The sequence below is a fragment of the Manis javanica genome, chromosome 5 (genome assembly GCF_040802235.1).
Source record: "Manis javanica isolate MJ-LG chromosome 5, MJ_LKY, whole genome shotgun sequence".
Taxonomy (NCBI): domain Eukaryota; kingdom Metazoa; phylum Chordata; class Mammalia; order Pholidota; family Manidae; genus Manis; species Manis javanica.
In genome coordinates, this window is record NC_133160.1 from 168342399 (window position 1) to 168358313 (window position 15915).

Sequence of the window (15915 nt, forward strand, 5' to 3'; positions counted from 1 at the left end):
AATCGTGGCTTGAATAAAGAGGAGATGTTTTTTCTCACATAACACAAAATCTGAAGGTAGATAATTCCATTGTAATAGGTTCAGCATCTCTGAGATGCCGTTGTCCTCATGGTCACAAGGAGCTGCTGCAGCCCCAGACATTACATATGTGTTCAAGGTAGGAGGGAAGAGAAAAGTGGTGAAGGGGAGAAAGGTAGGACCTTCTGTAGTTATTCCCTTCCATCCAAAAAGCAAGACTTCTGGAAGCCTCCAGCAGACTAAAATCTCATTGGCCAGAACTGGCTACTTCTGACTACAAGTGAGTATTTAATGGATCAGATTGTCTTCTTGAAGAAAATGGCCCTATTATAGAGGAAAAAGGGGAGGATGTGTATTGGGCAGTTAACAATCATTTCTGCCAAAGAGGGTCTTCCTGTCAGATAAGGACAGTGGTACCCAGAATGATCACTCTCTGTAGTGACCATATTTAATTCTGATTTTTCCCCCTAACTGATTATTTCCCAGTGTCTTGCCCCTGCAAGTATAACAGAGCTCTTGAATATCACACCAGCTGTTTATTCATGCAACAGCATTTGCTAAGTGCACTCAGAGAAAGTCAGCAGTTAGGGAAGAGCAGGCAGGCCCGGCAGGCCCGTGGTGGGTAGCGCCAGGCTTGGCACTGAACGTCCTGGGTTCCCAGCTCGTCTCTGGCCTCTCTGATTCTGGCGTTGTCTGGCCCCCAGAGCCTGTCTTGCCTGAGCTGTGAAACTGGGGTTGGAGTCTTGGCCACCAAGAGATGCAGCCACACAAGGACTTTCCTTAAAGGGTCCAGCAAGGTGCACATTAGACTCTGCCAGACAGCTCTGAAAAATGCAGAATCCCGGGGCCCTTGCAGACCTCTGGGTGCGCTGCGGACCGATGCCCTGAGCACTCTGATGGCGCTTCTGGACGGAAACACTGGTTACCAGCCCTGTGTAGGTTCTTAACACACCTTAGCCCCTTCTCTGCTGACTTGGGATCCCCCCAGAATTTCTACTGTTTGCTTGACACCTGCCTTTTACCACAAATCACCTGAAATCCATGCTAGCATTTATTTATTTGCCCCAATAAATTGTAACTGATAATGAGAGCATCAGTTCCTAATTGAGTTAGACTAATGAGGAGTGTTAATTGGGTGCTTGGCAGTTCAGCAGCTTGGGTGGCTTTGGCCAGATTGCTCAGCACCGCCTGGTTAACTGTGACCTCAGGCAGGAAGGGCTCCCAGCTGCCCTGCCGAGGAGCTCTGGGATGGCTTGGGGCCCCTGCTTCTCTGTTGAAGCTGAAGGGCCCAGCCCCCCGGGCAGAGTCGCCTGTTGCTGGAGCGCTCATTGTCCTGCTAGAACTCCAGCCACAAACTCCCAAGGCTGACATACTGGCTTTTCAGCGGAGTTCCTCAGTCACGTGCTTGTCATGGGATTTTGAGCTGGGAAGAGCAGAAGCCCCTCCTTCCCTGTGAACACCAGGCACTGAGGACCACTGACCTGCCTGCGGCCGCGCAGGACATGACAGTCCTGGTCACAGATGGAACTCCAGGCCCTCCATGGACTCCAGCTCAGACCTGGAGGTTAGGAGGAGTGAGGCAGGGAAGGCCTGCAGGAAGGGCATTCAAAGCACAGCGAACAGAATCTGCTCATGCTGGGAGTCAAGGGCTAAGGAGACAAGTTCACCTGTATGAGCCCCTGAGAGCTTGGGGTTTGCTTGGGAACCAGGCAGCACAGCCCCTGCCTTCACGGTGCCTGGGTTATGCCCGTCAGACAGTAAACAAGGACTTATAATCCAGGAAATGAAGCAGCGAGGTGGTAATAGGGGCTGTGGAGCCCACCGGGAAGGGTGCTGAATACAGCCTCCAAGGGTAAAGGGAGGCTTCCTAAGGAAAGTGGTGAACGGGCAGAGTCATTTAGTGGGTGGGAAGGCCGGAGAGGGAAGTGAGGCGGGGAGGAGGCAGGAAGGGGAGGAGGTGGCGGTGGAGGGGTTCTTTAAAGAAAGTCTAAGGGTTTGAGGTAGTTGTCATGAAGGGCGTATGTGTGTGAGTATGTTTGTGTGCTGTGTATGTGAAAGTGCATGTATGTATGTGTGTGGTGTGTGCCTGCTGTATGTGGTATACATGTGTGTGCCATGTCTGTATGGCAGTGTTCTGTGTATATGTGTGCTATGCATGCATATGTATGTGATATGCATGTGCTGCATGTGTAATGTGTGTATGTGTATATATGTATGTTTGTGTGGGATGTGTGAGTGCTGTGTGTGCTCTCTGAGGTATGTGTGTATGCACACACATGTCAGAGGTGACATAGGCATGAAGGGCTTTGAATACCAAGATACAGACATGGGACATTTCTTGAAGGCAAAAGAAAGCCCCTCCAGGCCTCCACTCACCTTTCTCAGAAGCCCCCACTAGGCCAGGAGACATCTGCAGAAACCAGAGCAGAGGTGGAACCCGCTGGGCAGGAAGCTGTTACAATGAAGTTTTCCTGTCTTGGAAATTTCAAGCATTAAACTCTAAATACCAGGCATGGCTCTGGTCCCAGGGGCCCATATGGAGAGGACACAGGCCACGGGAGTGGCTGGAATGCGGATGCTGGGAAGCCCGCACTGAGCTGGCTGGGCTCTGGGAGCTGAATGTGCGCAGCTCCCCCTCATTTGCCGGGGCTCAGGGTTGAATCCAGGCTCAGGCCACCACCTCACCAGCCCAGATCTGCTGGGAGCCCGCATGGCCTCCTTGCTCCCATGGAGACCTGGCTGCAGGCTGGGAGGGTCAGTCCTGATGCCCAGTGCAGGGGAGTAGGGAGCACAGCGCTACTTGGCCAGGCCCATGAGCCACAAGATCTTCACAGGCTCTTAAGTTTCCTGTAGCTGCTGTAAAGAGTACCCCAAGTGATGGCTCACAAGAACAGAAGTTTGTGCCTGCTCAGTTCTGAGGGCGTGAGGGCAGAGTCCGTGGCAGGCCTCTCTGCAGCTCAAGGGGTGCGGCAGTCCTGGGCGTTGCTAGGCATGTAGACGCATCGTCTCTCCCAGCTCTGCCCCTGTGGGCACAGTCACGTCACCCTCTCCTCTGTACGTGTCTTCTCCCTTCTTTTCTCTTGTTACAAAGACACTGGTTGGGTTTGGAGCCCACCCTGATTCAGGACGACCTCATCTTGAGATCCTTAGTAAATCCGCAAAGACCCTTTATCCAAATAAGGTCACACCCCCAAGCCATGGGGGTCAGGACCCGGCCATCTCTCTGACAACAGCTGGTCAGCCACAACCTCACTCTCCTCTGACTTTGCTCATTCCCTTCCCTGTACCTCCATCACCATTCCTGACAGAAAGCCTAGGGGATGCTCCTAAGTGTCCCCGCTTCCTCGGTTCTGTACCGTGAAGGGTTCAGCCCCACCACCGCAGCGAGCCAGCAGGAAATGCTACCCTGGTGCCCAGGCTGCTTGGCTCCCTACCTGGGGGCAGGGATATCTGTGACCCTGTGTCCTGGGGGGCAGGCCTCGTCCACAGCTCCTGCCCTTCCTTCAGATGAATCCTCAGGGGGCTGTGATGGGAGGGTGAGAAATCATCAGCATAGCTGCCGTCTCCCGGGGGCCTCCACCTGGGAGCTGCCTCTGCACGGGTGGCCCAGGGAGGAGTCAAGGGCCTCACCTCTGTTCAGCACCTGCCAGGGGCCCACACCAAACCACACCCCCATGGGCATTCCCTTCCACATCCTCAAAACAGCCCCTGCCAGAAGAACATATTGCCCCCATTTTACTGATGAGTAGACTGAAGCTCAGAGACGGTGGGTGCCTTGCTCATGATCACACAGCAAGCTGGACTATGAGCCCTTGGTTAGAATGGCCCAGAGCCCTAGCTCTTTCTGCATCTCCGTGGCTTCCTGGCAGACCTTTGCCTCCACCCAGGGTGTTAGATTTGTCTTGGGCCTCTTTCTTCTTTCAGCCCTTCTGCCTCCTGGTCATGTTGACTCAGTTATTGCTACCAGCCTCGTTTGGCCAATGAGGAAGCAAGGCCAGTGGGGCCTGGACATGTGTGTGCCAGGGGGCCAGGAGAGCGAAGGTGTATGCTGAAGTGGGAGGGCCGGGGGATACGGGTGGGCGTGGGCACCGTGGACCTCAGGCCTGCAGACTTGGTGCGTTTCCATTTTCCTCCTGGGCTGTGAGCTCCTCAAGGGCAGGGCTCCTTCCCTTTCCTGTATCTGCAGCCCCTTTTCCAGCACTTAACATGGTCAACACTTGGCATTAGTATTTGACACACTGGTGAATGGTACCCACCCCTCCATTCTACAGATGCCGAGAGGTCGTGGTGGGGCAGGACCCACGCCGCTAATAAGTTTTCAGAAAAGACACTTAAAGCAAAGAGTAGAAATGCAGTGAGGGGCTGACTTATTGGCGATGCTGGCCTGAATGCTCTCCCCATTGGCTGTTGCCCAGGTATGCATCGTGCAGAAGCGGGACACGAAGAAAATGTACGCGATGAAGTACATGAGCAAGCAGAAGTGCATCGAGAGGGACGAGGTCCGCAACGTCTTCCGAGAGCTCCAGATCATGCAGGGGCTGGAGCACCCTTTTCTGGTCAATCTGTGGTGAGTGGCTCCTCCCGGTGCCCTGTGAGTCAAATGCAAATAGGGCTTTGCTGGAAGGAATCTTCAGCCTCGTAAAGAGAGAAAGGAATGAAATTTTCTGGGTTCTAATAGTCTCTTGAATGTTTTGTAGAGAACATTTTCTGATGAAATCCACAAGCATATGCTTAATTTTAATTTTAATTCTGGTCTCTTACCTGATGAGTCAGAGTTGGAAATAGACTCAGAAGAGAAGGTTTTGGTAGATCCGAGAAAATGTGGAATGTTATGGGAGAATGCCAGTCTTCTCAGAGGGGGGTTAACATTTTAGAAAGTCACACCCTGAGTGTTGATGGCAGGGACTCAGGGTGGCTGCCCGGAGGGGAGATGCTAAATTCCAAGTTCTGAATCCGGCCCCCAGTGCTTGGCCATAGTCCACATTCTGGAATCTTCTCTCCTTTGCATCCCTGGCTATTAAATCTGCATTGTAGAAATGCCACCTGCAGGTGAATCCCGGCTTCTGGGCCTTTGCAGAGACATCTCCCTTCCTCAAACTTCCACCTCCCTGCTTCTGCCAGCGTCCACCAGCCAAATCCTGTACATCTCTTCCACCCAGGTGAGGAGGCACCTGAGCCAGTAAACCACCAACCCACAGGCGGGGTCAGCGCCCACGCTGGGTCCACCTTGCTCTGCGCTTGACCCACCCAACACCACCTTTTCTGCCTTGAACCCAAATCCATCGGTTTACTTATCTGTCCCTGCAAAGAAATCACTTGCTCCTTGAGGATAGAGGCTATTTCTTGGTTCTTGGTTTCTGGGAGTCTAACGCAGCCTCATACATGGTGTGGGCACTTGCTAAATGTTCCCTGAGCTGGATTTCGTTGAAAGGGAGAGAACAGGCTATTCTAGGAAACAAATTCTGTTTCACTCTGCAGCTCGGTTGACTGAGCGTTGATCTTGAGAGCATCACAGGCGACCCCTGATGGGAAAGTCTAGTCTAGCCTGTATTCCTAATACAGAACCACAGCTATTTCAATTGCCCTTCACACTCAGAAGCACCCTGAGCATTGGGTGAAAAAGCGAGGACGGACACCAATTGTCCTGTTTGACAAAATCAAGGCAGGCCTGGCAGATGTCACAGACTTGCTTGCCCATTTCCATGGGGGAAACCAAACTATATGTTACAAACTAGCATCTGAGCAGTAAGTTCAAGTTCCTCATGTCTCTAGGCAGTGAGCCAAATGCTTCAATTGTTTACGGGGAGAAAAAAACCCTTTGTGTTTTGATTACTGCACAAGCAAAATTTTTAAGAGTAAATTCCTAATCAGAAGAGCAAAATACAGAAAATAAAATACATAAGAAGGCATCAATTATCCAGAATCCGACCACCCCTAGGTTGCACTTCAGTGTGTAATTATTTTTGTAGTTCTCTTATACAAATATGACATTGATATAAAAAACATGCATAATAATTTTGTATTCTGCTTCTTCAAATTAATAGTCTGGTAGGAGCATTGTGTCCTGTTATTGCAAACTCTTTGTAAATCATTTTTAATGGCGACATAACATTCCACCAAGGAGAAGTTCAGTAAGACATCTAACCTTTCTCCTGTCATATGGGTTATTTAGGGCTGCTTCCAATTATTTCGCCACTGTAAATAATGCCAAGACATATACCTCAGAGCTTAAACATTTTCGAGTTAGATTTCTAAGAGGGGCAATGGGGTCGGATGTGTGTCGGAGTGTGTGATGTGGGCTGAAGGTGGGGGATGGTGTTGGAAGGCCCCTTCTTCAGCACCATTTTTCAATGCTCTCTTCATGATCTCCAAGACATCAGCGCATGAGTGCGACCCCCTTTGGTAACAGGAAAACACTGGGCAGATAAGAAAACTCTGCAGAGGTTGGGTGCTGATGGCATTGTATTTCCATCGTAAGCAAAAAAGGACTGCCTGATGTTGAAGCCACCTGTCACACTGTGGCCCCAGTTTCTCCACCTGTTAATGGTGAGAATAATGTCCTGTTTACCATTAGGACTGTTTGGAGAATAAATGGAGAGGAAAAGACGTGAAGGTATATTTTCTGTAATGAAAATATTGCTCCCTCCAAGAGATCGTGTGTGAGTGTGATGATAGCCGGGTAATGGTGACGCCCCATCACGCGCTCTCTGAAGAGCACGAGTTCTCAGTTCATTGGTCAGTACTCAGTACTTCACATACTGCATGGCTCAAAATTGACTTAGTTATAGGAGGCAGGAACTTAAATTTGCTCCCCTGAAAAAGGGAATTTCTTGGGTTTTATAACTACAAAGTCAAGCATTCCTGCTGACTTCGATCTCTTTCCGTCTCTCTCCTCCTTTCCCCTGTGTTAGCTTTATTTTCAGAGCCACACCTCACTGGCCACTGGTCGCTCCAATTTCTCCTACTAGCTGAAGAGCCCCAGCCGAGGCCGAAGGTCAGGGATGGGGGTGATTGACTCAGCTCGGGTCATGTGCCTGTTCCTGAAAGCAGTGGGGAAGGGGACAAGAGGTTGGTCCCCACCCCGAGTCTAGGAACAGAAAAAGAGGGAGAGAAGGAGGTCTGCAGAGGGAGGCTGGGAGCTGTTTCTGGGAAACAGCAGGGGCTGTGCCCACCACGTCATGGGTACTCGCTACCCACGCCCTGTGTCCTTGTTCGTCCACCACAGCCCTTACCCTGAGGGTGTGGACTCCCTTTCTCAGGAGGAAGAGCGGGGCTCAAAGCAGCTCGTGAGCTCACCTGAATCAATTGAATTTCAGTTACATTGAGACCACCCCACGGTGCGCCGAGGTTTTCAGTTCTTAATAGGGAAGTGACATTAACACATAGTGGGTCCTCGATAAGTGTCTTCTCTGGCTTCTTTAATCATCCTAATGGTCTCTTTAGTTTCCAGTCATCCTAATAATATTGTTGCCATTTTACAGATGGGGTAACTGAGTCACACCCCAGCAAGTGCAGGGAATGGGACCTGAACCCAGGCTGTGTGACTACATGGCCCACGCTCGCTGCCCCTCCACTGCAGCTGCTGTGCGAAGGCCCTGGCCTCCCCGGCTCAGCCGCTGCACCCCTTCCTCCCTGCGCGGAGCGCCTGGGCCGGCGTCCGTCTGGCTGCCTTCTCCCCGCTGCTGGCAGGAGCACGGTGAGGCCTTGCTCTGGGTTCATAGGCCCTGCGCTGCTTCACATCAATCACTCATCAGCTTGTTGTCACATGACGCGGAGGGTGAGTTACTGTAGCTTTGGAAACCCTCACCGTGCCCTTCTCATTCTTCTTTTTGCTGACGTGCTCTATGACCGGCAAGGCGAGGGCTGGGCATTGATTAGTTTCCATGGCAATCTTGCCTCTAAAGAATGACTGATGTGTACTCCCAAGCCTGTGATGCTCCGAGGCGTCAAGGGCAATATTTTCCACCTGTTCTTAAGCAAAGAGGTCTTGTGTTCTTGGGTTTACCACAATAATCAGGCAAAAGAAAAAGGAAATGGAAAGTCACAGCCCAGAGGGTGAGGGGGGTGCAGGCGGGAGCCCTGGAGGCCTCGGGGTGGGCCAGGAAGGGAGGGGTGGGGTGCAAGGAAGGGCCCATGCTCTGGCTCTGAGGTCCCGTCTCCCGGGTTCTATTGACAGCTCTGCCTCTTGCAGGCTGTGAGGCTGTTGTGCAGTGGATCTGCCCCCCCGAACTCATATCCTGAAGCCGTAACCCCCAGAGTGACTGTATCTGCAGTTCGGGTCTTCAGGTGGTTATCCAGGTTAGGAGGCCGTTAGTGTGGGGCCCTGATGCAAAAGGACTCTGGCCTCCTAAGAAGATGAAGCGGGTCTGTGCCCTGTGAGGCCACAGCAAGAAGGCCCACGCATCAGGAGGAGCGCCCTCCCCGAACCCAGCCGTGCAGGCACCTTGGTCTCAGACTGCTGGGTTCCGGAATTGTGAGAGAAGGAGCTTCTCTTTCTCAGCTGCCCGACCTATGCTACCTTGTTAGGACAGCCTGGGCAGACTAAGACAGAGGCTCTGAGAGCAAATGGCTTGCCCTCTCTGTGTCTCAGCTTCCTTACTTGTAAATAGAAATAAAAGGGTCGATGCGCCATCAGGCTGCTGCAAAGACCACGGGGGTATAAGGCTCACAGGTGCCCGCGAGGTCCTGGGCATGCGCAGCCACCGGGCCGGAGCCTCCATTGCTGCCGCTGTTATTAGCCCTCACCCTTCAGGGGCCGGCTGGATGACCTACTGCTCTGTCCTTCTCTTCTAGCAGTGGACATGGGGACATGCTGGCCCTTGGAAGAGGTGTCTTAAGTTTTGAGGTACTAGACTTTCATCCTGATTAAGTGGGTGGGTAGGCAGGGTAGGTAGTTTATTCACATATTCATACTGTATTTTCAAAATCCATTTCTACTCACCAGATTGGATATATTTACTAGGCTGGCTGTTTAAATGGTTTGTTTCAAATTGAGCAGGTGCCCCCCAGTGCCCAATTTACTGCTGAACTGACTGTGGGGATGAATACCTGGCAGGATAGGATTGAGAACAGATACCTGCAATCAGTTTAAACAGTTCTCATGGCAGTGCCTAGAACTTTCCCAGCGTTAAGACACAGATCTCTGCGTGCCCTTCTGAGCCAAGAAAGAGCCACTTACGTTAGTAGCTGCTTTTTAAAAGGGCTGAGACCTTTGGTTAAAGGGAAACTAGGTAAGGTATTTAAAGGTGAGGCTGCTGAGGCTGAAGCAGGGAGGCAGGAAAAGAGGTTGGAAGGAGGAGAGACAAACGGGGAGCTCCCCAGGGACCCTCTGATGAAGGATTACAAGCCCTTATAAATAACCACCAGTTGCTGAGCAGCCTCATTTCCATAAAAACAATCATCTTTGGCCTTGACTATTGCCCCGCCTCCCAATCAGCGTTTCAGTGTTCAGCCACAGTTACTCATCAGCAGTTTGCCTACACAGGGCGTCTTAGCTTGGGCCCCCTTTCAAATTACCATAGCCTGGGTGGCACATGCAACAGAAATTTATTGCTCACAGTCCTGGCGGCGGGAAGTGTGACAGGGCACCGGCAGGTGGGTTTGGGGTGGGCCCTCCTCCTTGACAGGCTCCTTGCTGTATCCCCATGTGGCCGGGAGACAGGGAGCTCTCTTGTCTCTTATAAGGACATTATTCCCAGCATGAGGTCTCCATCCTGATGACCTGTTTACCTCCCCAAGGCCCTGCGTCTGAATACCGTCACACCGGAAACTAAGGTCTCCACGTCTGAATTCTAGGGTTGGGGCACATTTAGTGCACAGCACAGGGCAAGTCCGGTCCAAGTGCCGATCTGTACCCCTCTGTGTAGGACACTGCAGCGGCTCCCGAAAGCCCTCAGAATACATGTCCCCCAGGAACCTAGCCGCCAACATTATGTGTCTCTCCTGCCAACACCCACCCCTGCCACCATCGTGGTCCACTTTTGTTCCAGCCACACGAATGGATCGGTGGCCCCTGTAACAATTCATCTTGTTAGTTTCATCTCTCCAGGCCTTCCTTCACACGTGCTGCTCCTTCTGCCCAGCACGCATCTCCGCTTTCCACAATGAGAGCCTCTACTCATTCTCCCGCAGCATTCCTTCATTAAGCGGGTATTTATGGGGCCCTTAGTGGGTACCAGACACTCAGTTCTAATTTCCAAGGGCACAGAGATGAAGAGGATCCGCATGGTTCCTGCCCTCTTGTAGTTTACAGGCTTGGCCTTACATCCACCCATGTCTCCAGTGGCAGTGCTTTCTTCCAGAACTGCTATGGTGCAAGGCAGCTCGGGTGCGCTTGCTGTGTCCTCCACCAGCAGCGAGCCCCTTGGGGAATGGGACCATAGCTCATTCACCTCCGTAGTGCCAGTATCTGACGTTCAGGAAATTAATTCAGTCAACGACCTTTGATGTGCCCAACACCGTGCTCACATTGGTGACAGAGCAAAGCTGACAGTCCTCGCTGTCTTGATGGAGCTTACAGACAAATGGATAGGCATTAAACCAACAGTTAATCCTATTCCTTACGTCTTGAGTGGTCTCTGTCCTTTAGGGTCCTGCGGTAACAAAAATGGAGAGATGATAAACATCCTCGATGTTCTCGGGATCAGGTGATATCCTGGTCCAGCCCTGACACACAGGGATGGAAAATGCTCAGGGGTTTTTTCCCAGCTTCAGTTAGTAGCACCTCTTCAGTCTCCTTGCCTACGACAACTCCCTTAATAAAAGGGGACAGGAGGTCTTGTCCAGGGTGCTTTATTCATCCTTTACTGTTCCAGGATTTGCCTTCAAGTCCCTCTTGGGCTTTTAAGTTGCTGGACTTTCCTCATTTTGTTTTTAAATGGCATAGGTTTGTTATGGGGGTAGGGGTGGGGTCGTGAGTGTCATTACAAGAAGTACCAGGGCATCCAGAGGGTCGGCACTGACCTATGGAAGGGCCGTGTGAAGAGCCGGAGGCGGTGCTGTGCGAGCCTGGGCTCAGGGCAGGTGGCGCTGGGCCCCGGGACTGGCCCGCGAATCAGATGATTCCGGAGGGTGAGGGGGAAATCCAGCGGTAATCAGGGAGGGCGTGGGGTTTGCCCAAGGTCACATGGAAGAGCAGGGACTTGCCTTGGACTGCTGGAGGTCATGGGGTGCTCTGCTTTCCCCACTTTCTGCCACAACATGACACTCCCTGTGCCCATTTCTCTGATTGCTCCTCATGCTTTCCCGTGCATTTTTCTATAATCAGGACTGTCCTTGGTCCATGGGGAATTATTAAATTCATACCATATGTCTGCAATGCCCCATATACTGTTGGTAACAACTGCCCTTTATGAATCATATGCCCTGCATGGATCTTTTCCTATTAGATCTTGATTGATCCTCAGAACCACCTTGCAAGGTGGAAGTTATTATCCCAGCTTACAGTTGGAGAATCTGAGAACTGGTGGGTTAGGAAATTTGTACAAGATCACATAGCTGATAAGAGACAGCATTGGGATTAGAAGCAAAAGTGTGGCAGTAAATCCTGAACAACCAGTTATCCAGAAGGAAACAAAGCAAACCGTGGTGGTAGAGCTGGCTCATTTCCATGGTGTAAATACTCCCATCGTGGCTGGCTGTGCACTGAATCAGTCCATCTTCCCAGAAGTCACACGCCGAAGCCCTCCCCACAGTGAGATGGTATCAGAAGGTGGGGTCTTTGGGAGGTAATTGGGTCACGAGGGTGGAGCCCTTATGGGTGGGATTAGTGGCCATATAAAAGAGGCCTCAGGGGGACCCCTCACTCCTTCTGAGGACACAGCAGGGCGACACCACCTGTGGGTCAGAAAGCTGACGCTCACCAGGCACCAAATCTGTCCACACCTTGATCTTGGACTTCTAACACCCAGAACTGTGAGCGATAATTTCTGCTGATTATAAACCATCCAGTTGATGGTTCTATATAGCACCCCAAGAAGAGACCATGACATGGTTATTTCAAGCTAACATCATGATGTCAGCCAGCGTGCAAAGCGTCTGGAAGTCTAGTGATGCTCAGGAGCCGGCCGCTGCACCCCAAAGCGTCCAAAGCGTCTGTTCTCTCTACCCAGCTTCTGAGAGCGGGGGCCCCTGGGTTATCCCCACCAGTACGGAGGTGAGGGAGGGAGGAGCTCCACCAGCAGGGAGGCGTGAGAGGAATGCAAAGAGGGAGGGTAGTGACTGCATACGGGGCATAAATGGGAAGTGGGGAGCGCCCTCCCTTCCTGGGATGGATTTCTTGGAAACCCTCAGCTGTCCAATGGGAATGACCCCCACTTCCTTCCATGCTTTGTGAGGGCTAAATCAAATGGGACACACTGGGGAAATGATAATTTGTCAGCGAGATGTACATTATTATACTTCCTTGAGCAAAGCTGCAATATTAGTAATAACTTGCAAATTCGGAGAACAGTTTCTGGGCATGGAATCGCTAGCGGGAGGCAGTGAATGCAGTTTTACCTGTAAGGACTGCAGATAAAGCTGATGGATGTTCAGTGACGGAGCCATTTTATGTTATGCTCACATCCCAAAAAGACATAAAAATTGCGTTCAAATGTCATACATTTCAATGGGAAGTACTTGCCCACTGTAGTGGCTTAATTAAATTGGAAACAGCAGCACCCTTTTTCCTTAAGTTTTGAAACTCACACGGCAGCCTCCGTGATGCTCTTGGGACATCCGAGCTGGCCGTGGCCCCACCCCAGGTTTTTGCTCTTGATTCTCCCTCTGCCTGGGATGATTTCCCGTAGACACCTGCCCCTTCACGTCCTTCACAGCTTTATCAAGGGCCACCTCCTATTCAAACTCTTTCTCTAACCACTCGATTTAAAATTGTTCCTCTCCCCCCCTTGGCAGTCCCTAACCACTGACGCTCTTTCTTGCTTTAGAAGCTATGCACTTTGACCTCAACACACCATACATGTCACTTCCATTTATCTTGTTTTCTGTGTTTCCTTTGTACACACACACTCTCTAGAGGGAAGAAGGGAAGCTGGCTTCATGAGGGCGGGACTCCTGTCTGCAATTTCACTGCTCTGTCCCCAGCCCTCAGAAACCTGTCTTGGCATCAAATAGATATTCAGTAAGTACCTGCTGAATGGATGAATCAACGGAATAAATGTCCCCCTGTCCCCCACAGATTTTCTGCAGAGAGCTGTATGAGGCCGCCCCACAGGGTTTTCCGCTCATGTGGACCCACCTCTGACCTGGAAACCAGAGCCAAAGCAAACCCGTTAGTCCTCTTGACACAACAGAACTTCCCTAATTTCCATGCTGACTGAACTAATGGTGTTTCCACCCCCATACCTTTGATCCAGAGGGACTTTGTGATGCTGAGGAAGGAACCAGACCTCTTATATTCTCATGGGTAATGGTGGTGATCTAATCGCTAACATGCATTAACCACCTGCTGGGTACCTGGCACTGTGCCAAGTACTACCCACCGGTTATGTCATTCCTCCTTCGCCTGGGCCCTACCCAGTGGGGAATTTGCTTCCCCATTTTGCAGAGACAGTGGAGGCTCAGGGAGGTTGATGGCCAGTGAACGAGTGGACCGTGCACCGGATTAGCACCACTGTATGTGCTCTGCCCACAGCGCCACACTGCCTGCGGACCTGGGTTCGCTAGTTCAACACCAGGAGGTATTAGGCACCCGATCTGTGCCACACACGTCCCGAGGGCTGGTGACACGCAGCATGAGATAGACTTGGCCTTACCCACGTGGAGATCCCCTTTCCTCATCTAAATAGGGAGACAGGCAAGAATTAGATAATTAAAACAATATGTATCATTTGAGATCCTGGCAGTGCTAAGGAGGTGCATAGGAAACTGGGACTGGTAAATAAGAGGAAATGGCCTCCCTGGGTTTCATGGCTCAGCAGGTCCCCACAGCACATATGATTACAGATGAGGAAACTGAGGCTCAGGGAGGCTGAGCAATTGTGCAGGGCCCTGATATTAATAGAGGGTGGAGCTGGGATTCACACCCAGCCTGACTCCAGAGCCTCAACTTTCTAGGATATGGCATCATCTTCATTTTTCTAGCTGATGCCATAATGGCTGTTGGAAATTGTGAAAGAATTTCAGGGGCAAAAGAGAGACCTGCCACTGGGATCTTGCCCACCCTCTGAACTCTGATACTTGCTTCCCCGGGCTGCAGTTTTCTCAGCTGTGGACCAAGGGCCTCAGATCCTGTGCACTGGATTCCTCTCAGGTCCCACAGAGCCTGGGCGTCAGGGAAGTTCCTTGGGGTTCATGAAGTCGGAAAGTTCACTGGGACTGATGGGATGGATGTCTAGGAACCCGGCCTCTGTCTGTCTCCTGCATTCCCAGTTCTTCTGTGCTGGTGTCCTGAACTTGGTTTCTCTGAAAGTGTTTGCTGCTTAGCCATTTTGACAGACAGTAGCCTAGAGTGTCTGTCCTGCTCTGTGAGTCTGCGATGTGCCGAGCTGAGAACTGGGCCCAACTGTAGCCAACTTTGGTAAGCAGGGAGGGGCGACCCAGACTGTTCAATCAAATCTAACGAATTAGGGCCTTAAGGAAAATAAATCTCCACTTGTAAAATCAGAGGCAACATATTCATGTTTAAAGAAAAGTGCTCCATTCCACATCCATGTTAGCCCCTGTGCCTGGGCTGGTGACAGATGCTGCTGGGACCAGAGAGACGGCTGTATGTGCTCCCAGGGCCACAGGGTTCCCCCACCCTCCTGCCCAGCAGGCAGACCTCACTGATCAGTGGCCATCTGTGAGAAGATACGAGGAACATTGCTCCCGACAAATGTGTGAGAAGGGATTTCAGGGAGTTTGCTGGCTCAAAAACCAAGTATGTTTGCTGGTTGTTGACTGAACTGGAAACCTACAAAAGGCAGCCACATTCAGAAACCCTCAGTCAAGGCCATCCCTACAGAGCAGCTCCTCCTGGAGGCAGGACGCAGATCCCTAATCCCTCCTCTGGGTTCCTGCAGCACGTGGCCTAGAGAAGGTGGGTCCTACAGTTCCCCCATCTGAGCATCTTGCCAGAGGGACCACCGCTTGTTCATTTACCAGAGGCAGACCCCGGACATGAGCCTCACCCAGCTCCTGAACTCTCTGTGTCACGTTTTATTTATAAGACCCATTTCCTTTCCGCTGCTGAAGCTAGTGTGTTTGTTCATTTCTTTATAGACTTATCTAGAATGAATGTGAGCTCCCCAAGGCTAGAGACCTGTTTGTCTCTGCTGTTTCCCAGGACCTAAAACAGTAGCTGGCACATGTAGGCACTTGATAATATATTTGTTCTGTTGAATTGGGTGTTTGCCCTCAGTTCATGGCTTGGGACAGTAGATTCTCAATGGATGGAAGAGAAAAAGGAGGGAGGGAAGCCTGGAAGAACTGTGGGAGCTGCCTGTGGTTCCTTAGGGCAGGACAACACACTTTGCAAACGTATGTGCCAGAGCAATGGAACGATGCACCCAAATGCTTCTTAATCTCAGAAATCCTTTTCAACTTTGATTTTAATTATTTTCTGCATAATTTATAACAGAAGTGCATTTTCTCTTTGATTGGCAGGACATGCACCTTTGATTTGCCAGTATGTTTTGCAAATTGGCCTAAGGTGGTTTGCTGCCACTGAAGTGAGGAAATGGGGCATTTATAAAATATTCTATCAGATTTGTGTTTACTCCAGACTTTTAGGCCACAGTTTCCTCTTTTTCCATGTCTTTCTTTTTATGCTGGCCACCTGGCACTCCCCAGACACATTGCAACCAGAGAAAATTCTGTTAAAATCACACTGCAAAGTGATTATCCACTTTCCAGATGAGAAATTGATTCTGTGACATTGTGGAGAAGGATGTTGGAAAGGCCTCCTGACGGTCTCTC

General features: G+C 51.0%; 1 protein-coding gene across 3 annotated transcripts in view; it reads left to right on the top strand.

Moving 5' to 3' along the window:
* The window catches only part of STK32B (serine/threonine kinase 32B), a 315037-nt gene that overhangs the window by 110152 nt on the left and 188970 nt on the right, over window positions 1-15915 (top strand). For all 3 annotated transcript variants that reach the window (XM_036991086.2, XM_073237856.1, XM_036991081.2), the window contains exon 3: window positions 4434-4585. In XM_036991086.2, the coding sequence (XP_036846981.2) occupies window positions 4434-4585 (152 nt within the window). The remainder of the gene's footprint in view (window positions 1-4433; window positions 4586-15915) is intronic.